This window comes from Tachypleus tridentatus, chromosome 6, assembly GCF_004210375.1.
Source record: "Tachypleus tridentatus isolate NWPU-2018 chromosome 6, ASM421037v1, whole genome shotgun sequence".
Classification (NCBI taxonomy): Eukaryota; Metazoa; Arthropoda; class Merostomata; order Xiphosura; family Limulidae; genus Tachypleus; species Tachypleus tridentatus.
In genome coordinates, this window is record NC_134830.1 from 143,025,954 (window position 1) to 143,049,479 (window position 23,526).

At 33.4% G+C, this 23,526-nt stretch overlaps 1 protein-coding gene across 2 annotated transcripts in view; it reads left to right on the forward strand.

The window, feature by feature from the left end:
• Nucleotides 1-21,802, forward strand: part of Set1 (SET domain containing 1) — a 39,321-nt gene extending 17,519 nt beyond the window's left edge. For both annotated transcript variants that reach the window (XM_076508485.1, XM_076508486.1), the window contains exons 4-14: nt 3,501-3,771; nt 5,500-7,547; nt 9,832-10,029; nt 11,700-11,766; nt 12,807-12,938; nt 13,590-13,824; nt 14,321-15,509; nt 16,363-16,530; nt 19,253-19,384; nt 20,090-20,344; nt 20,812-21,802. In XM_076508485.1, coding sequence (XP_076364600.1) covers nt 3,501-3,771; nt 5,500-7,547; nt 9,832-10,029; nt 11,700-11,766; nt 12,807-12,938; nt 13,590-13,824; nt 14,321-15,509; nt 16,363-16,530; nt 19,253-19,384; nt 20,090-20,344; nt 20,812-20,985 — 4,869 coding nt within the window. In that variant the 3' untranslated portion in view covers nt 20,986-21,802. The remainder of the gene's footprint in view (nt 1-3,500; nt 3,772-5,499; nt 7,548-9,831; nt 10,030-11,699; nt 11,767-12,806; nt 12,939-13,589; nt 13,825-14,320; nt 15,510-16,362; nt 16,531-19,252; nt 19,385-20,089; nt 20,345-20,811) is intronic.
• Nucleotides 21,803-23,526: the final 1,724 nt, after the last annotated feature.

Sequence of the window (23,526 nt, forward strand, 5' to 3'; positions counted from 1 at the left end):
TACCATCACCGCCGCAGACCAAAATCTTAATGTACAACTGTAAGCAAACAACACACGAAATGTAAACGTGACCTAAATACTTGGCACAACAAATTAGGTTACATTTGTAAACATCATCTTAAAGTGTCTATTTTTTATGTTATGTATTCATGTGATTGTGACTTGAGAAACTTCCAGAAGTATCCAGAATTAATCGATGACATCATGTGACGTATATTCGAGAATGTTCTAGAAATTTTTGCAGAGTATATAAACCCATATAGCATAACCGGCAAGGACATGAGAATAAAACAAGTCGAAAGCTTCAAATATCTTGGATATACTATAACATCAAATGCAAAGAGTGACACAAATAAAGAAAAGAATTGCAATGTCCAAGGATACTTTCAATAAAATGAAGTCCATATTCACAAACAGGAACATAACAAATGTCACTAAAATTAACACCTTGAAATCATATATATGGTCTGTTCTCTTATATGGCTGTGAGAGCTGGACACTGAACAAAGATACAGAGAAGAGATTAGAAGCTGCTGAAATGTGGTTCCTTAGAAGGATGCTAAAATATCATGGACTGAAAGAAAAACAAATGTGGAAGTCATGGAACTGGCAGGATACAAAAGGTCCCTCATGAAAACTATAAGAAAGAGACAAATGGAATTTCTAGGACACATCTGTAGGAAGAATGGGATAGAGAAACAGATGCTATGTGGAAAAATAGAAGGGAGGAAAAGCAGAGGGTGTCAGAGAACTAAATATATCGACAGCCTCAATAACTATGTCACCAAGAACTCAATGAGCAACATCGAGTTGATAAGGAGGATTGACAACAGACAAGTCTGGCATGCCATGGTCGTCGATATCTGCCGCAGATTTCACACATGAAGAAGATGATAAACCCATACATGATGCTGTGGTAGTCAGTGCATTGTTGATTCTGTGTTTGTGCAAAAAAACTTCATGATGTCAAAGAAAAGGATATGGAATGATGATTATGTGAAGTTTGGTTTTACTTGCATCGGAACAACTGAGGATTTGCAAAAATCTCAGTGCAAGCTTTGTGATGCTGTCCTTTCAAATGCAAATTTGAAGCCATCTAAGCTGCAGGAACACTTCAACAACTGACATGGTGGAGCAGCTGTTGCAGGCCATGATGTTGAATCGTTGAAAGGTAGAAGGGCCTGCTTTAATTCTCGAGCAGCCCTTCCAAAATTAGGTTTTATATCTGCTGACAAACTACTCCTGATGGCTTCATACCACATGGCGTATAAAGTAGCCAAACCAAAGAAGCCCCATACAATTGCAGAAGAGGTGATAAAACTGCGTCCATTAGAAATGGCAACAATTGTTCTGGGAAAAGAAGCCTCAAACAAGCTTAAATTAATGCCGTTATCAAATAATGTTATTCAAAACCGAATTGGTGATTTGAGTTTGGACATTTTGAACTAAGATATTGTAGATATCAGGGCTTGTCCCTTGAAAATCTCTTTCCAATTGGATGAAACAATTGATGTTGCAAATTACAGTCAACTCATCACACTAGTGAGGTATGTCCATGATGGTGCCATAATGGAAGATTTCCTGTTCTGTGAAGATCAGAGAACAACCACAAAAGGGAAAGATGTCTTCCAGTTTGTGAAGGACTTCTTTGCAAAATATGATTTAGATATCCAAATTATTGGTTCTCTGTGTACCAATGGTGTCCCTGCTATGCGAGGAAATAAATCAGGATTTTTTGCACTGATGAAACAAGAGATTCCGCACTTGCAAGGTACTCACTGTTTTCTTCATTGACATGCTTTGGAATCAAAAACATTGCCTCCAAAGTTGAAAAAGGTCCTTGACAGTAAGGACCATCAACTGGATTAGGGGTCACGTTCTGAACCACCAGTGGCCTCTTCAAGTCACTTTGTGAAGATTTTGGAAGTGAGCATTCAGTTTTGCTTTCCAAACAGAAGTCTGCTGACTGTCACATGGGAGAACTTTAATGCACTTCTTTGAACTGCAAGAAGAAATCAAAACTTTTCTGAAGGAACGTGACTATGATCTGCCCAGAGAAATAGAATCACAAGAATTCAACCAAATGCTAGCCTATTTGAGTGATATTTTCACTCGTATAAATGGCCTGAGTGTATCTCTTCAAGAGAAAAACATAAACATATTGAAATGCCATGAAAAGTTAAATGCTTTCAAAGAAAAGTTATATCTTTGTGTCGACGAGTTAAAAGAGGGAATCTTTCAAATTTTCCATCACTCGAAGAAATGGTAGGTGAGGATGAGTCCCTATTTCCATGTGTATGTGAAGAAATTGTGGATTATTTGGAAATACTATCAAAGCTATTTGATGTATATTTTGGAGGAGAACTTGAATCTTCTGAAGAATGGATTATGAATCCATACTCCTTCAATTTGGAGAATGTGTTGGATGATGAAGAACTGAAGGAAGATCTTATTGAATTGTGCACCAATCAAGTTCTTGAAATGCAGTTTGAAAGCAAAACTTTGGAACAATATTGATGTTAGGCAATGGACATGTTTCCAAGACTTTGTGAAAAAGCACTAAATGTACTCATCCCATTCGTGACGACATACTTGTGAGTTTGGATTTAGTGCCGTTTTGTCAATCAAGACAAAATCTAGAAATTGCTTGGGTGCACAGGCAGACTTGCAGGTTGCTATCAGCAACAAAGTGCCACGCTTTGAAAAACTCATAAGAAATAAACAGGAACAAAAGAGTCATTAAATTTAAATTAACTTATGAACATTTGAACATTTCAAATTCAAAGAAATTTCATTTCATGCATGGATGAAAATTTATTTTTTTGTAGGCCATGTAAGGTTTATGCAACTTTTAGTTTGTTGCAATATTTTTTTCTTTTCCAAATATTTCGTTTTTGTTTACATATCATTAAAAACTAAATATGAAAATTTGTTTTGGCCACCTTCATCTTTATTCTTAAATAAATAATTACTGTGAGGGGTGCGAGAATATATTAAAGTTTTTTAGGGGTGTGGGGCATGAAAAAGGTTGGGAACTACTGTTCTAATGAAACCTGTTTCCTACACTGTGTAGTGTGATGCTTATAGAGCTTTTATGTGATGTCTACAAGGCATGTCGTTATGAATTACATGAGAATTACCACCAGGACATTCCTATATTCTGCCCATTTTTCAAATTCATGTTTATATATCATTCACTGGTACTTAGTTTCTTTAATTGCAATAATTGGTTGAAATGTTATTAACTATGGAAACCTCCCTGGCAGTGGTTTTGTTGCTGTGTCATCTGTGTGCAATTGAAACAGCTTTAAGGGCAGCACTTGAAAAAAATTGTGATATGCAATACTTATTTTAATGAACAACAGTTATCTATTTGATGTTTAACAGATATAAACGTGTATTTGACAAAACCAAGAGCATTAGTTTTCCTATCTTTATCTGTCTAACATCTTCAGAATTATCCTGTACTATTAATTTTTTCTAAATTTATTTACTTTCAGATTGATAACAATTACGTGGGTGTCCCACCGCCCGTGGAGGTCACCATAACAAACTTAAATGACAATATAAATAAAAGTTTCTTGGATGATCTGTTGAAGAAATGTGGTAATGTGGAAGAGTCTTATGTCTATTATCACCCTGCAACCCAAAAACACCTTGGGCTTGCTAGAGTAACGTTTACTTCAGTGAAAGCTGCAAGAAATTGTGTTGAAAGGTTAAACAAGTCTTCAGTGATGGGAAACATCTTAGGAGTGTTTTTTGACCCTTTCTGTAAGTTGTTTAATATTTTTTGTAACTTTTATTTCACTTTGTTATTGTTTGGTTTTTATTGGACTAACATTAGGTCCCATTCATCTTAGATGTGAAAATTACATACTCAGTAGAACCATTCAATACCTACTGTTTTTGTTCAAAAAAATAATGGTTTCTTGTCCTTGGAGTTCCATTGCACTGATACATTAATATTGTTAAGTGTTATCTTTATTTAGTAAGGATCATGATGTGATTTCATGACTGGACAGTGACCAGGATAATTGTAGATTATTGTGCATGGTTTGAAACTGGCTCCATGTGCAGCAGTGGCACTTATTAGCAACCACTGAGCCTGGCTGTATAGCTGTAATTCTTGTTGTTTCTGTTGTAGACTGAAGCAATATGACAGCATTAACCCTTTCACTAATATATGGTTAGGCCAAAATATGCATGTCACAATTTTTTTTTTTTTTTATAGAGTTGCATTTAAAATTTAATAAAACTACTGTAATATCAATGTATACAATTGAAACATCAAAACATACAAAATCAAATTTTAATGTTAAAGTTTTAATGCAATGAGGAAATACTTAAAACGAATTATTAGTTTATCCCTAGCATAAGGAATGTGATGTTTGTTTTCTTGGTATTTCCTCTTCTCTAACTTTTTTACCATACCTTCTGAGAAAAACAACTTTTAATGTAAATTGCTTGTTATAACATAGATATTTCTTAGGCAAAGTACAATTTCTATAGCCTATTTTACAGAGTTATAATCATCATATCTTTCCCTAATTGCTGATAGTTCTTTTTGACATTTAATGCTACATTATTTATAACCAATATAAAGTCAAGATTTTAAACTGTCAATGAATCTATTATCTTGTGTCGTTTTCAATACAGAATATTGCTTATTTCATCTCTGGTGGAATGCTTCTTTTGTGACATTGAACCTGACAGGCTTAGCTAAATTTTTAAGATTCTTATGCCACAGTTAGAAATCCAAATTAATTAGGATAATTGTGCACAGACTTTGAACTTGGTTTACATACCTTTGCCTCCAAATACACTCCCCCACTTTCAGACCATGAATGTTAACTTAGGTAACTGTCAAATCCCACTGTTTAGTCAGGTGACAGTAACTCAACAGGTAGTGGTGGGTATTGTTGACTAGCTGCCTTCCTTCTGGTCTGCCTGTTAAAAGTTAAGGATAGCTATTGTATTGTTGGTTTTTCATTAGCTTTGTGTGAAATTTAAGAAAAACAAACAAAAAGGCTAAACAAACTTCCTTTTATTATTTATATTTCTGCAACAAAATTAACACCAAACCAGCTTTTGAACTGATCACTTCTTATAAAGCTAATTTTGATATTTAAAAATTACTGAAACTTCTAGTAACAATTTTATATGCAAGTTAGTTTATATATATATGGTTTCTGAAGTGTTTTTTAAAAAAGAAACTGTAATCATTAGGTGGACTAGATAGCCCATCTTTGGAATTTGAACAGAAAGATTTATCTTCTTTTTGATTGATTTACAAACTGTTAACATTAAACAAAATGAAAATTACACATAATCGGAAGATTTCTAAATTATTATAACATTAAAGAATAACAGCTTTGACCAAAATAGTGGATGTGTGTTGAATGTATGCCAGTCTACAGTTAACTCTAATTCCATTTAATGACAAGTGGATATTAATTTTGTTATTGTATATTCTCACCTCGAGTTTTTAATTTTCATTAGCCAAAGAATGTCTTCGTATGTATCAAGAACTGATATCGGGATGTCCAAGAACAGTCTTTCAGATAGAACCGGAGAAAAGAAGGCAACCTCCAAGTTTTGACCCTAGATGTAGGAATAATGAACAACGCTCATCTAGTGAACGTGGTTTGCAAGGAAGAGGTGGACGTACAAAAACTCAGGCAACTTTTTCCGGAATGGGTGGTGATCACCTAACACCTCATTCATCAGAACGTAGCTATGGATCTGAGAGTGGGTTTTACAGTGGGGGGACATCAGATAGATGCTACTCTGTTCAATCAGAATGTAGTGGTTATCCATCAGATCATTCCACTCCTTTGAGTTCTGAGAGTGGAAACTTGTTACAACATGGTAATCTTGTGGCTCCTCCTCCTGCCTCTTCATTTGTTCCTCATGGAATGAGACAACTTGTACCACCCCAATGGGAAATCAACCCCACCCACATGGTGAAACCTTCTTGGGGGAGAAACACTTTTGGTCATCCTGGTGCTGAATGGGGTATGTCTTCACTACATTTTCAATCAAGAAAAAACAGTCAAGTGACCCCACCAAACACTCCCCAATCATTACCGCCCAAACAAAGTCCTGCACGTGAGAGTTTGGACTCTAGAATTGAACTTCTGTTGAAGCAAACTGAAGGAAAAACACCTGGATTCTTAGCATTAGGTGGACTAGGTAGCCCATCTTTGGAATCTGAACAGAAAGATTCATCTTCTAAGACCATTAGTTCTCAGTTGATGGAGAAGAAAACTTCTTTACCTATTTCTCTTGGTAATGAAAACCCCCCTTTACACAGTTCTGTCAGTAATGATGCACCAGTGCCTCCTGATTATTCTCCTCTTCCTCCACTTCCTGAAAATGATGAAAAGCCTCCTCCTCCACCTGATGATGATGATAATTTTGAAGTTCTTTCAACACCCCCATCCCCTTTCCTTTCATCAGCAATGTATTATAAATGGGCCCAAATTACTAAGGACATTGAAAGTGATAAGAGTACATCTTATTTTGTGGGAGATACCAGTTACTTGCCAGAAAACGCTATCCTTGAACCTTCTAGTGCACTCAGAAATTTGACATTATCTAATGTTGATCCCTTTATGAAAGACCCCAGAACTTGTGCATACAACCAGGACAGTAAGGCTTCAGATGAACAAGAGGCTAATGGAGGAATAGGGGAAGATCTAGATTCTACACCCGTGAGAGACGAAAGGCCCGAGCCACCATCTCCATCGGATATTGATAATCAAGATAAAGATGAAGAGGATGATGATGATAGAATGTCTTTATCATCCCTTAGTAGTGGGGGAGAAAAATTGGAGGTAAATCCTCACCTTCCTCCTGACAATGCACCATCAAACCCTGGCATTGGTTTTCCACAAGCACCAGTTGGAGCTGGTCCTTTTGCTATGTACAATGGAAACCAAATGTCAGCAACTTCTGCTTTGCCTCACCCCTGTATGCCTCGAGGACCTCCACCTGAACCATATCCCAATCATCCAATGTACCCTAGTGAACATGTACAAATGATGGCCCGTATGGGTATCTGGAGGCCTGGAATGGGTTCAGGGATGTATGGGTCAAATCACAGACCAAATTTTCCCAGACCACCACATTATGGGGAGCCAGAATCTGGGCTGGGACCAGGTCAACCTGGTTATATTGTAAGAAATTCTTACCCTGGCCCAAGACCTAACATAAGGCCCCAAATGATGCCAAACTCCTTGCCTCCATATCCCCCAAATGTACCCCCACATCATTTTCCAGGTAACAGATGTTACAGACCTCCAATTCAAGGTAATTTTGGTGGTCATATGCCTCCTTACCCACCCCCTGCACCGTATCAACATCAACTTCCTCCACGTCCTTGTCCTCCGGAAGACCCTAATGCCCCTACTGTCCAGGGAGTGCTTGAAGCTGTGGTCCAAGAGCTAAAGCAGATAATGAAAAAGGACTTGTGTAAGAAGACAGTGGAAAGTTCAGGCTTTAAAAGTTTTGAGCAGTGGTGGGATGAGCATGAAACAAAGTCAAAGGTATGAGTGTTTATTTTATTTTCTTCATTTTAAGTTTATAAAACTCAATACAGTTTCTGTTGTTTTGTATGAAAAATTTGTGGTACCATTTTGTATTAAAGAATTTGCAAATAATTTTTGATTGTGATGTAGGAAATGAGCTGTAACGTACACACAAAATGCAGATTATGTGTCAGATGAAGCCACAGAAGACGGTAATGGGTTATTGGTGTTAATTTAGATATAATAGACATATACAGTGGAAACCCTCTAAAGCAGCCACCTTTGGGACTGAGACAAACTGGCCTGATTAGGGGGGTTCCACTGTACATTAATAGGGATTATGTAAACAAAAAAAGGGACTGTGATTGAATGACCTCTTTCAAGGGGTAGCTGCTTAGAGGGGTTCTACTGTAGTGTGATATGTAAATAGGGGCTAGAATTAAGTCAGGTTAATTTTTAACATTTTAAAATGCTTTGGAACAAATGTTAGGGCACATTTGAGGATGGTACTGAGTAACATAGGTTTTGGAAAATCTGCAAGTTCAATAGTCTATTACAAACCCAGTAGTAAATATATCTTATGTAGTATATATTTTTTTTACATTCTAAAATATATATAATCAGAAATTTTGTGCTTTGAGGTGTATGTTAAAATGGTGCTAATTGATACAAATTTCTGCTACGTTAACCCTTTCTCAATGGGCTCCTTATACACGAGTTTGTATACATGTTTGCACATGTTAAGTATTTATACTGTGATTTTTGATACAGTATATGTATCTTCACAAAATTTAGTAGACTTTTAGTAAATATTACACAAAAAATCAGATTTCTTAATGAAGTGCTTTTACTAAAAATTTATTTTTGAAAATATCGAGTCTGTTTCTTTACTAGTTTGAGTGCACAGCGATTTCATTTTATGATTGAAAGATTGTTTTTCGTCCCCAAAATCTCAAACCTCCTAAATACATTTCATGTGTGTTTTTTCTGTATGACTGTTATTTTCTTTACCCTAACTATCTGTGATCTGCCAATTTGACTGACCTGTAACCGTCACAAAGAGATTAAGATATCAATATAAATTATACTTTTTTTCATGCTAGAATGACTTACAGATTATAACATGAAAATACAAATGTTTAATTTCAGTAGCTTAAGTCTTATAACATTGTATATTTGTATGTATTTTTCTTTTTTTTTTATTATATTAACCTTCCAGTGGTGCTTGGCTAACATTACATAACTTGCATTGATGCAGTACATGTGAAATTGTTACTATATCCAGTAACATAAAACTGACCTTTAGTCTTTAAAAATTACCCTATCTTGGTCATGTTTTATTGGACTAGTATTTTGTAATATACAGTCACATTTCAACTATTATGTATTATATATTTATATAATTATTACTATTTAAAAGTTATTAACCATATTTTTCTTAAATGAATATATTTTTAGATTTTACAGAAAAACAATACTGATGGAGTTAAGTAAATTAAATTTAAACATTTATATTTTATATACACAGTTGAATAACTAAAAAATCATAAATTACTAAATCAATACTCTAGAATTCCACTATAATTTATTAAGTTTAATAACTAAGTTGTATTTTGATCTAAAAATATATGAAACTTTGAGCAGACTAAAGACACAACATACCTTCTTGAAGTGTTTGTTAAAAAAATATGGCTGAAAACCATTAGGAGGACATTCTAAGCTGTCAGTTGGTTACATGTCATATATTGAAGTAAATGTATATAAGGGATAGTTTTCAAAAATGGAAAGAGGTGAACAGGACCACAATCTGTTTGATTCAGTACATAAGCCATACCTCAGCCAAAAAGTAATGAGGTTTTTATTTGGTATTCTAGCTTGCCAGTATTGGAAAACTCAGTTCCTAATTTGTACAAAACTAAAGACGTGGTATTTTGACAATACAAACATTTAATTTTAACCAGTTCTTCATTTGATGTAACATTTGATTCATTAAAATCTATATTTAGATGTGTTCTTTTAATATTTACTTTCAAATTAAGAAATTAACATACATATAATATTAAAGTTTGAATTATAATATATTATTTAATATCAAACTTGACAAAAATTCTAAAATTGTATTTCAATCACATTTTGAATGCAAGTTCACAATTACAGTGACATTGCCTTTGACCTTTGACCCATTGCAAAAGAGTTAATCTTTAAGAGTCAGATTTACATTTTTTTTATTTCTGTAATCTATTTTGTATATTGGAATAAAACTGTCAATGTTGTGAAAGAAGGTTTTTTTGTTTTTCTTAAGTCCACAAAGCTTGAAGGAAATGGTATTAACTTGAGTCTTGAGAAGAGCGATCTAGAAGAAAAACCTAAACAAGAAATATCCACCTGGTCAACTTTGTTTGATTCTACTGGGAATGAAAGTGGTTTTGGTTTTGGACTGGATAGTATGGGCTTGGGTCGAAGTCTACGAGCTGCAATACCGAAGATGCCTTCTTTCAAAGTAAGAGCCATCTAACACATGGCTGTTTACATTTTGTCTTAATGCTTAAAACATAGTTAAAGATAATAAAAGAGGTTAATAAGGAGAACTTGTTACTTTAGTAAATATTATGTTATTGTGATGAAAATAGCTATTTTCTCCATTGGCTGCATTGTTAGATGCTATAGAACTGTTTTTCCTCGTATCTATCCATCAATCCTCCTTCACAAAATCATTTGCAGTTTTTATAAATTTCCAACCAACATAATGTAAAGATTGGACTGTCAAGAAATGTTAATCATCTGCATTTTGATATTTTGTTGTCAGTGCTGTACTTCGTTAGCTGTATTGGACAATGTTTGGTAATAATTAATGAAAATTCATGTATTATATACCTGCATGAAAATCTGAAACTTTTTGTCAGTGATGGCTAATACAGAAACTAAATCGGATCGTTATTAACAGTGATGTTTTACTGTTTTATACACAGATTAAATATCTGGAACAAGTATTAAATAATCTACTGCACTTAATTATCTTTTGGCTGTGTATTGTTTTTGTCTTAAAGTTTTAACATATTCATTATGTTGCATATTAAAGTTTTAATATATTCATTATGTTGCATATTAAAGCTGTGCATAAATGATAAAATTAACAATTTGCTTATTTTGATGTTTTCTAACATTTCAAGTTAAAACTCAACTACAAGAGCAGTGGGTGAGGTAAAATTTTTTTGTTTAGGGTCATTTGTTGAAAAGGCTGTAACCCATTCATTAGTTTACAAGTGTAAACTTTTGTAGCAACACTAAACATCAGCCTTTGTTTTTATTATGCTACAAAAACAAACTTGTACAGTAGTTTTTTTCTGAAACTGTGGTACTAATTTTAATTACAACTTTACAGTTTGAGGCTCTTTCATGAAAAAGCTTTGGGTTTGTTTATGTAATGTATAAAACTGTGTAACAGCACTGATTGTTGGGAAAATCGTGTGTATCAAAAGAATTTACTTAAACAATAATTTGTTGTACTTATTCAAACAGCAAGTTCTTTGTGAGCTAAAGTCTAAGATTTCACATAATAATTATTCAGTTCTTTATGGACTGAAGTCTAAGGTTTCATACTATAATTACTCAGTTCTTTGTGGACTGAAGTCTTAAGGTTTCATACTGTGATTACTTAGTTCTTTATGGACTGAAGTCTAAGGTTTCATACTATAATTACTCAGTTCTTTGTGGACTGAAGTCTTAAGGTTTCATACTGTGATTACTTAGTTCTTTGTGGACTGAAGTCTACATACTGTAAGTTCTTTGTGGACTGAAGTCTTAAGGTTTCATACTGTGATTACTTAGTTCTTTGTGGACTGAAGTCTTAAGGTTTCATACTATAATTACTCAGTTCTTTGTGGACTGAAGTCTAAGGTTTCACACTATAATTGCTTAGTTCCTATTTGGCTAAAGTCTAAGGTTTTAGGTGACAAGTACCGATACCCATTTTTGTGTTTCATGTAGTAAATTTGTACTTAACCAAAAGTATAGAAATTAAAGTTAATTCACTTAACTTGTACATATTTTCACAGATATTTATTACTAATTTCAGTAGATAAAGGTCTCCTAACTTCCATGCAAGGTTCTAACTTTATATAAAAGGGTTTGTAACATGAAGTTTTGTGTTGACTCCATTTTTCCTTCCAGAGGAAACGAAAACTTCCATCACCTCCACCATTAGATGATGAAGACAGCAAAAAGCCAGATGAATCAGGTTGGGCTCTTAGTTTCTATATTTCTTTTAGTTCATTTGTCTTCACATTTAAAAAAAAATTCATAAATTAAATTGTATTGTTGAGATGTGTTTATTAATTTTTCATGATAGTTTTTTTTAATTTGGTGAAATAGATTAAGTAAAGTTTCACCACTTTTTTCAAAAACAAAATCAGATGCTCCAATTAAAAAACTTCCATTTATGATGTTTTTTTAAGAAAAACAAACAAACCAGGTGCAGGTGGTTATGTAGAATTTTCAAATGGTGGAATAATGATGTGAGGCAGTTTTGATATATTTACATATTCATGATGTTCTAGAAACATGTAGATCCAAGAAGTCTCGATAAAAATAAAATAGAAACCCTATAATTCAAGCACTTTCGAAAGGTGGACCTCTCTTCTTCAAGGACAAACTGAGAATACATAATCACTGTATTCTTTTAGCCTAAACCTGCTTAACAAATAAAATGATAAAATCTACTTTAAACCTTTCACTGCAACTGGGATGTATACATTCCAACCATGGTGAATGGGCTAGGAAAACTGTTTTGGATAGATTTCAGCCAACATCTCATGGCTTGTTCTTGCTAAACTTGCAAACTCTCTTTAGTAACCTACAGATGATCTGAGAAGGTCGAAACATCATTCTGTACTGTATTTTAATTAAAGTTTCAAAACCCATACCAGCTGTCTCAAGAATATGTTTAGACTTTTAAATCTGATATGTGATCTCCTATGGTGGACAGTGCAGGTAGTCTGTTGTGTAACTTTTATCTTTATGCTAAAATAATATTTTTTTGATTTTCAAAACTGGATGGAGCTTTTGTGATTTAAAAGAATGGAAGAAAACATGCATCAGTCAGAATATTCTAGTAAATTGCAACTTGATAAATTTTCCTTTAGCAAGCATGCAAGTCATTGTATTAAGTATTAATCAGTCAGGGTAACGAAAGACGTTTTAACTCTTCATAAGACTGACCGTAATTGTTTAAGCAACATGGTAATAAGATATTATGGTTTTTTTCTAAAACGCCAACAGATGGAGAACAGGAGCAAAAGCTTTCTGATTCCGAGAGTGACATTACTAGCAGGAGGAAGGAGCCATCTTTGTTTCCTTCAACAGAAGAAGAACCAAGTACACAAGAGAGTGAGAGTGAAAAAGCTGACACTGGTGAGTGAGAGGAGAATAAAACCACCATGATGAGACATGATGAGATTTTGTTGTTAAAATTGATCACGTAAAGATTTCAAATCAATGTTTGCAGTTGAGCATGCATGGGTGCTGGTAAGTTGGTGCAACTTAACCCAAGATATTTGTTTGATCCACTGTATTTCTGAATTATTAGACCATAGTTTTAAAAAGGGCTAGAGCATCAGTTAATGGTTAACATATTGGACTTGGGATCCAAAAACCTTGGTTTTGAAACATGGTGCTACCAAATGCGTCACACTTTCAGCAATGGGTGCATTATGAAACTTACTGTCACTACCACAGTTTTATCAATAGTAACTCTTTTTTTCTGCCACCTTGGCAACAGTTTAAAATTATGGATGGCTTTGCCTAAATTATAAAGGTCACTGACCTGGCCATGTAGCCTGCTGGTGCTTAAAGAGCTTTTTGTTTAAAAATAAAAGTGTCAATAAAATTATCATTTTTATTACTTTAATTCTGTTGTATTTTTTTAGTAATTTTTGTAAGTAAATGTTACTCAGTTGATAACATGATGTTATAAAAGTAGCCTTCATGGTGCTAAACTAGTAAAGAATTGCTTTCACTCATGTAATGTGTTTGATTATAATGAAACTTGTGTTAACCTGGCAGAATCAGAGTCAGAAGAAAGTTCTGCAGAGGAAGAAAGTAGCTCAGTTGCCTCAGATTCAGACTCTGATTATGAAGAACAGTCTCAGTCTGAATCTGAGCAAGATGAAGAAAAATTCACAGATACAGAAATGTCCCAGTCAGAGGTTGATGCAACTGATGACGAGATAAGCAAAATCAAGAAAGCTCTACACGTATCTGAAGAGAGTAGAGAAACATCTCTGGTGCAAGATGATGGGTAAACTCTGTTTAGTACAAAGTAAATTGTAAGATATTGAACAAAGAAAGTCCTAAGTCTTGTATAGTATGTAGTACAACACAAGTTGCCTGAAGAATATATTTCACCAATAATGTTTTGTAGAGCCACATGTACTTTTGCAGCATTGAAACTGTTTTGTTACACAATGATTATTTCATTTGCTCTTATTAATTGGTTTCTAAGGTAATAATATATTTGAAAGTAAGTAGTTCATTGGTTGAAACTTTTTAGACTGGCATTAAACTTGTATTGAATAAGTGAATAGATTTACCTTTAACATGTTGGTAGTTGAATGAACATTTTCATGTTACTGGCTTGCTGAGAAACACTTGAATTTTATCAAATAACCAAATTATTAACCTATATATATGACTTGTTGTTTTTACCTTTTAAACTGTTTGCAGACAAGTAGTAGTTTCTTGGGTTCAAATACTAAAGTAGGAATTTAAACTGTGTTGTTTTTCTCACTCTACAGAGAAGAGGCAGTTTCTCAAGTGGAAATTCAAAAATATTTTCATGAAACCGATGGACAGGAAGCTGAAGAAGAGGAATTAAAAGAAAATGTTTGCCAAGAGGCAGAAAAGAAAGAAATTAAAGAAAAAGTGACTGAACAAATCAGTGAGAAGGTAACTGAGATTTTGCCAAAGCCAACTGTGGAATTGTCTTCATCACCATCTTCAGAATCAGATGAAGAAGAAGCATTTGACACATCTAGTACCACTGATGTCACTGACAAAGAAGTGCCAAAACATGGTTTTATAGTATTACCTAAATCAGAAGACCATAAGGCTGAGAATAATAAAGATGTTTTGGAAGTAGATAATAAAGGTTTGGAAATGTCCAAGAAAGATATTTCATCCTCTTCTGAAAGGGTTCCTTCTCCTTACAAGGCAAGCACTCGAGAGGTTGAAGCTTCAGAAGCTCTAGTAGCCTTAGCAACAGGATTCACTGAGTTTTCTTCTCCAGAAAGATCCACTAGTGAATCTGTATCAGGGTTATCCTCTGAGAAGTTGGAACCTGTTTCAAGAACCTCTCAGAATGATTCCTCCTTAGTAGAAGAATTAGAACCTACTGTTGTGGTAAATGGAGTTGTACATCATAAGGAAATAGGTAAGGATAAAGATATTTTGAGTCCAGAGAAGGCGAAGGATTTCTCGTCCAAAGCAGATATCAAACTAGTCAAAGATGAGTCTCCTGAGGAGGATGGACTTTCCACCCATCTCATATATGAACACAGTTATTGTATGCCCCAGTCAGACTTGCAAGCTTCAAGAACCACATCCACACTTGAATCTGTCATTGACTCAGTTGCTCGGGGCTTCACTGCACCTCATCCCATTCAAGATCATGAGTACACCCGGGTACGGACTCCATCTCCACCACTGTTGTCCAAGGTTAGATCTAAACAAAAGCAGAAAGAAAAGTCTTTGAAGCCTAAACAGTTGAAGATGCTACCACCAGATATTGTAGACTCTACAGAAGATGAGATGAAGAGCTTCTTCAGTAAAAGAGACCTGGTAGAGGAAATGAACATTCTCTATGAGTTCTTGAAAACAGGCATTGATGCCGAAGACGTGCAATATTTGAAGCGAAGTTATGATGCATTACTTCAGGATGACATCCAGGGATACTGGCTTAGTGACACTCACTGGGTTGATCATCCTCATATCCTTTTGATGTTGAGAATTAGTGTCGTTTTTAGAAATATATATATTAAATTCTGGTTACCATGAGGTATAAAAGAAAATAGCACAATGTTTGAGAATTTTTATTGAATTTTTTTGTCATTTGAAAAAGTGTAATTTTTTTATATATACAGTAATATCCGTAATATATTTAAATATCACAGTAAAAGTTGATGTAAGATTTGAACTTATAATTGATATTAAGGAAGAGTAAGGAGGTCTAAAGCTGATAGAATTGTGTAAAAGCATCAGTACTTTTGACACTTGACTGCCAATGTATAAACATATGTATATGGGTGGATAAGCCTTTGATTGTTGAGACACATTAGTAATGTTTGGTGCCATAATTTTACTGTGCATGGAAAAATTGTCAAGATTGGTTCACTTTTCAAAGGTTTGTCAAGGAATTTAAAATGAACTTTTAGAAGAAAAAAACTTTAAAATTTTATTTATATCAAATGTATTGTTTGCAAAAAATGTTTCCAATTGAACCATAAAGCTCGTGGAACAGTTTGTTGATAAACTCCTCTTGCCCCCCCCCCCCCCCCCCCCCAGAGGTTGCTGATAACTTAGTTATTGTTATCTCATTATTTAAGTCAAAGTAATGGCAATGACCATTTCTAATTTACCTCATTTTTCAATTGTATTTCTGATTGTTTTCTTTTGGATAGTGTCCTGTAAGAATATTTATATATAATATGATGGAAATTCTCTACATAGTATTTTAATGCACTGCAAATTTAATGTGATAAATGTTGTAAATGTGTTTGAATACTTAAACAATAGGGCCATAACTAGATTGTGTTTTAGGGATTTTCCTTAGCTTTTATTACCAACAAATATTCCTTCGCCCCCGAAAAAGAAACGTGAAGAGGGAACGAGGGTACATGCGACAGGATGTGCTCGTACAGAGGGTTACTACAAGATGGACCAGAAAGAAAAGGCTGTACAAAAGAGATGTCTTGATCTTATGAACCCTGCAATGGATGTGGAAACTCAAGTTTGTAGCATTCTTTTTGTTTTACCTTTTTTTGTATTCAGGCCAAGAGATGTTATAGTTTATTACAAGTAAAATGATGTATCTTGTAGTTCAGTGTAACATGTAGATCTTATTATATCATGTAGTTTATTATTTATTATAAGTAGAATGGTGAATCGTGTAGTTCATTGTAAAAAGAAAGATGGATCTTCTAGTTCAATACAAGTGACATGTAGATCTTGATATACCTTGTAGTTTATTATTTATTATAAGTAGAATGGTGAATATTGTAGTTCATTGTAAAAATGGTGAATCTGTTAACTTATTATAAGCATAACAACGTGTATACGTGTTTATGTAGACATATATAAGTCCTGTAAAAATTAATTGTAACATTAAATAGCATATTGTGGTGACAAGAATAAAAAGTGGACCTGTGACCTTGTGATTTAGAGTATTAATATTGTCTTATACCATAAGTGTTTACTTCACATACAAACAGCCTTTCCCCTCCCGTTTCAAGTAGTGACCCGACTGGCTAGTGAAACACATTTTTAAACTGTTTATGCACTAGTTACAGGATTCTTTGTCATGTACAAGTCACACAAAGAAATACAAACAAATTTGCTTTTGGTGTTTTACACCATCCTTGTAGCTGTCAGCATTTTTGTACTGTAATTTTTAATATGGTACAACTACCTTCACAAAATTTGGCAAGCTGTCAATAAATGTTTTGTCTTTTTTATATAAAAAATCAATTTTTAATTTGGTAATCTTACTAAAAATTTGACAGTGAATATATGAAGTCAGTATACTGAAAACTCGGAGTCTAAAATTATTTTTGTGTTAAAATTAAAAATACTTCATTTAAAATACTTCAAATTTTATTTGTATAACATATAAAACCTTCCAAATAAAAATTAAACACTTATTTTTCTTTAAACTGTACATTCTATTTATTTTCAATGCCCCTAACCGTATATAGACTTGGTCAACCTCATAATCATCATAAAAATGTAAAATAAATATTAGTGACTTTTTTTCTTTTTAACATTATTGTAAACTATAAAAGGAAACTACATGTGTTTATCCTAGTTAGCTTAAGACTCATAACAGTATACATCTGTTTGTACTAAATTTTGATATTTGGACTGTGTATGACTTTTATTCTTGCTATCTAAGTTTTAAATCAGTTTGTGAATACTTATTTAGAGACTTAAGTTACTGTATTGAATGACACAAAAACAAGCGTAACTTGTGAATTATTCATTATCTTACTCAATCTTTCATAATAAGTTTAATTTTTATATTTTACTTCCTTTTATAAATATAAATAAAGAATATACATTGAAAACAAGAAATGTATTTACTTTTAATCTCTTGTTTTTCTGGTGGCTGTTGACAATGAAATTTCAGCCATAGTTTTGTTGTTTTTTCTTAATATAATGATGGTACTTGTACAGTAACTAGATTTTTACTTTTTAAACTGAAGATGAAATGGACAATACTGAAAATAATGTAATATAATGTGTCACTTGATGTAAAACTCTGCATTGAGATTGGTTGAAAATGTGGCAGAGAGAATTGTTGATGATTTGTTAGAGACAACGTGAAAGGTGGGCATGACAAGAGGGGTCTGACTTTCTAGTTTATGTCTTCATAAACAAAAATGATTTAAAGCCATAAAAATTTCACTTTGACTATACCTTAGTAATATCAATGTTACAATAAGTAAGTTATCGTAAATTCAGAGAGGGGTGATAAATAAAGCCAAGAAGGGGGGGAAGACCTGGAAAACAAGTCATGATTCATATACAAGGGAAGATTGAGGAGTTCAATATTTTTTTTACCAGTTTAAGAACTTAAAACTTAAAATGACATAAAAGTTGATTTCTTTGCTATGATTAATGCCAGATTTATTTATATGTGATGATTATAAAGTAGTTTAATTACACTTTGAATGTAACATTAAAAAATCGTTACATGCATACTTTAACCTACCATGGTTTTACATGGAGGAGTGATTTACACTCAGTAGTATGACTTGGTGTAATGCAACATGTGAACACTGTTCTGTTACTTACCAGCAAAATAAATTTCCCAAGTAAAACTTTACCATTAACTGGGACTTTAACTTGATATACAGTCTCTGCAGTAAAAAAAAATGTAGTTTGATTTTGTATTGCTATTCCATACAGTCTCCATAAAGTAGAGAAAAACTGGATAGGATTTTAGCTTGCTATATCTTAGTCTCTGTAAAGTGACATAATGATGGCATAATTTATTAGAGTAAATGTATGAAATGTCTGTCGGAACTCTATGGGGGTATCGACTTTATCGAGTAGTATTTGATCTTACCAGTTCCTTAGTGTTTCACAGCTGTAGATTGAAATTAAGTATGTCTAAATCAACTCATGAAATACCAAGTATTCACTGATTCCTGATTTTATCCACTCATAATGATGGCATAATTTATTAGAGTAAATGTATGAAATGTCTGTCGGAACTCTATGGGGGTATCGACTTTATCGAGTAGTATTTGATCTTACCAGTTCCTTAGTGTTTCACAGCTGTAGATTGAAATTAAGTATGTCTAAATCAACTCATGAAATACCAAGTATTCACTGATTCCTGATTTTATCCACTCATGGAACTGTACATCAAACAAATGAAACATTAATGTCAGCTTTGACATTTTGTAAGTTATTTCAGTCTAGTAGTAAATGGATCATTGTTATTATAGGACCCATTCAGTAAAGCTCGGGTAGCAGCTCAGTCCACCAGAGAGGCAAGATCAAATCAGAGGCGTCTTCTGACTTCACTTGGTGAAGTTGACGTCACTAAGAGTGATCTCCTAAAGTTCAACCAGCTCAAGGTATGTATTTTGGGAGTTCACCCAGCTTGAGATGTGTATTATAAAAGTTTATCCAGCTGATGAAAAAATCCTTCTTATTCATAACTGAAAGGAAAAAAAAAATCCCAACATGTTTTAGCACTTCACAAGTTTTTTTTATTTTTATTAATAAAGAATTGGGTCTATTTTCCACTAATATTTAAACCTCATCTATTTTAACAATACCCCTAAAACCACAGAAAATACAAATAATTTAAGTTCAAGCCATATTGAACAAAGTCCTTGGCATGATCATGTTCTTAGAATTTATTAAATGATAGGTCCACTCTTTGTTTATGCAAGACACTGATATAACCGTTATTGATTAAGTGGCTATTGCATGTTGAATGTGAGTGATACAGTTTTGCTAAGGTTTGTGTAGTAGATGATGATGATTAAAAAAAAATTAATGAACCTCAACGTTGATGAACTTGCAACTGATAAAAATTTGGTTTAGTGAAATTCTTTTTAAAAAAATGTTTGCCTCTCGTAAAGTTGACTGTTTTTGTTCAGATTTAATATTCCATGTTAAGAATAACACACATGGACTGTGAAATAAATTGTGACTGAATATACTGAGAGAGAAACTTGAAATTTCTTTCTGCTGTAGTGAGTGAGATACTTAACGTGGCCATTATTTGTCCGTTGTACTACAAAACTGACTGTAACTTTGAAACTTATCTACAGTTCCGTAAGAAGCAGTTGAAGTTTGCCAGAAGTAGAATCCATGACTGGGGATTGTTTGCCTTGGAACCTATTGCAGCAGATGAAATGGTAATAGAATATGTTGGCCAAATGGTCCGTAAAGAGGTGGCGGAGCTTCGAGAAAAGAAGTACACAGAACTTGGTATTGGCAGTTCCTACCTGTTCAGGGTGGACCAGGAGATCATTGATGCTACTAAGTGTGGAAACCTAGCTAGGTTTATTAACCACAGTTGTAATGTAAGTTCCATGGCTAGGTTTATTCAGAACAATGGTAGATTTCAGTGATTGTTGTTATAACTAAAATCTTAATGTGAATTGTTAGCTTTTGTTCACATTATCTGTCACAGTAAATTCGTTAAAGGTAGTTGTGTAAGTTATTATCACATGATTATAGTTGTGTTTGAAAAAAAAATGTATAATTTTAATGGTCACCTATTTTGTGATATGTTTAAACACTCATGGTGCCAGGCAACTTTTTTTTGTGTTTAGAAGTGTTAGGCTTGAGTGCATGACATCCGTTCTTTATAGTTACAATCAGAATTGAGTATGACCATTCTGTAAAGTCTTTCATATTAATTGAAGGGTATGTGATGATAGTTTTTATAATTATCTTAAAGTGAAAGAAATATAAGAGTTTTCAGTACAAAAACAAAAAGGAATGTTTTTTTCTCTAATAGATTTTCTGTTATTTTGGGTACTTTTAGCCAAACTGTTATGCCAAGATTATCACAGTGGAAGGCCAGAAGAAAATAGTCATTTACTCCAAACAACCCATCAATGTGAATGAAGAGATAACATACGACTACAAGTTCCCCATCGAGGAAGAAAAAATTCCATGTGATTGTGGTGCCCCTCAGTGTAGAGGTTACCTCAACTAAAAATACCATATCACTAATCCAGACCACTTCACTCGGCATTTTAGTCGGATTTAGTTAAACTCTCGTCTGTCTTTAATGTTCAGTTGCTTTCAATGTGGTTTTGTTTGGGGGGGGGGTGACACAAACTTCTAAACTTTTTTTCTGATGTACATTTGTAGTAAATGTTACAATCTCACCTATTTCAATGTTGATGTTTTTCTATTATGAAATGAAAGTAGATATTCGTTAAAATTGTTTTAAACTGAATTTTAGCACACGTATGCAGTATATGATTGTAGTGGATAACAAACTTTTAGCAAAAATATGATAATGCAAAGGATATTTGATGCAGAGCAGAACAAGGCGATTGTGTATAAAATGTAAATATTTTCATTAACTGGTTTTTGTTTTTGTTTTTTTTTAATATTCACTGAATCAAATTAGTTTTCCATTCATTTGCTAACTTTGTAAGTATTTTCCTATAGTATGGTAAGAGGAATGGTCAATGAAATTTTATTTGAAAATTTGTGGCTTTGTAAAGAACTCTGAAGCACTGAAAGGACTTTTGAGAAAAAAATTCAGGTTGTGATAACAAACCTTTTAGCAGTTTTTTATTATTATTGTTGTGTATAATTTTCATAGAAAAATCACTTTAATATAAGTGAATTTATGGCATAGGGAATAGCAATGTAGCTGTTAATATAATCATCTGGTCCACGTGTACATAACTCATGCTGCTGTTCAGTGTCGGGTTTTACTACTGTTGTGAGCATTATCTTTGTAACCGTTTTGTGTCTCTTAAATGAAGCCATTAAAACAACTTGGATAGATTCATAAACCAGGGAATCTTGTTTCAACTAATAAACAACACATAATGTTAGTTGTGGCTATCTTAAACAATTTTTACTCTGTTCAAGGAATTATTATAGAACTACTGATAATTTTGTATTACTAAAACAAGCTGTACTATTTGTTTCAATTTTTAAGGCATTTTGGAAACAATGCTATTCAGAAGGAAGTGTGAATACTGAAATATGGTGAAACAAATGCATAGGATTAATACAGTGATCAGAGCAATCTTACAACCATATAATACATTGATACACGTTACTTAATTTATGTAAATTTCATTCTGGGTTACAACAGACAGCAGTGAATATTCACATTAAGATGTTCATTGGTTTAATTATGATTTAAATTGCTTTGCGATCAATACTACATTTACTGGGAAAGTGACACCGTGTTAATCTAAACTGACCTACCCCTTTCCTTGCCTTTTTTTCTTTTATTCCAGGCACATTCAATCCTGTGAACTAAGAAAAAGTTACCAGAATTTATAAAACCTAGAATTTCTCTATGGTATGCTGCAACTTCTCATTTAAGTGGACCTCTTGCTTTTTCATCTGGAATAAATCACGATGGTATCATTTTTGATGACTGGATTCCTCCCATAAGTTTGGTGGGCGGAATAAACAAAGTAATGAAGCCATTGTGCATATTACATTTAAATAAACATCCTTTAGCTCTGCAAATGGATGCTTGTGGTTAAAGCTCAGTCAATAAATGCAAACACCTTAACAATGCTGCTAACTGCACCTTAAATGCTTTCAATTATCCAATTCCCCTCCTGATCAAGGGTAAAAGCTTTGTGAGGACTGTCAAGTTATTTCAGTCACTTGGGAAAGCCAGACATGTAGTTGTTGGGGTCTTATGCATTATAATACTATCCTGTTTGAAATAAGAATTTTTGAGGAATTGAGAAATCAGATCACTAGTGGATCCTCTAAAGATGTCCCAATTTATAGCTGCTGGTTGGGAGGTTCAACTCCTCTCATAGAGCATGCTTATCTGTTTCTGCAGTGGGGACATTTATGTGGTTTAGTATCCCAGTGTTTGTGGTGGTGCTCATTAGCTGTCTTTTCTGAAGTCTACGACTTCTGAATTATGAAACATGAGAGGAGATAACCCTTAAGTGTCTTTGTGGAGAATTCAAGAAAAGTTATTTTACCTTATTTTAATTTAACAAAATTAAGACATTTTTGAATAATGCAGATGTACCAAAATCATACAATAAGGATATTATTCAAAAGACATTTTTGCTTATATGCAATATCTAGTATTTCATTTAACACCTTTTCAAAGTTGAAATAAAAAGTTATTTTGTCACTGATTGCTCTCCTCATGTACTGTTTTACAATATTACACGACTAGATTATAATTTGAAATTACAAATTCACAGTTGTAGTGTTACATTTTTAAGCTTCACAATAGTTTGACTGTTCTTATCTATTATCTTTAAACATTCAGGTTAATTGACAGAAAATGCATATCTGAAAGGTGAAGGCCAGAAGCTGGACCTCATTAACTTGGTAAATTTAGTATTGTTTTAATTATAATTTAAGAATAAGTAAAATTTTCTAGCAAACTTAAACATTTACTGTGTTGGTGGATGTAAAGTTTGTTGTTTGGCCAATTAAAATTTTATCTGTTAATATTCCACATCAATTCATATCCAAAATGACCATCTAAAGACTTCAACCCTTGCATCACAGGGTTGTCACA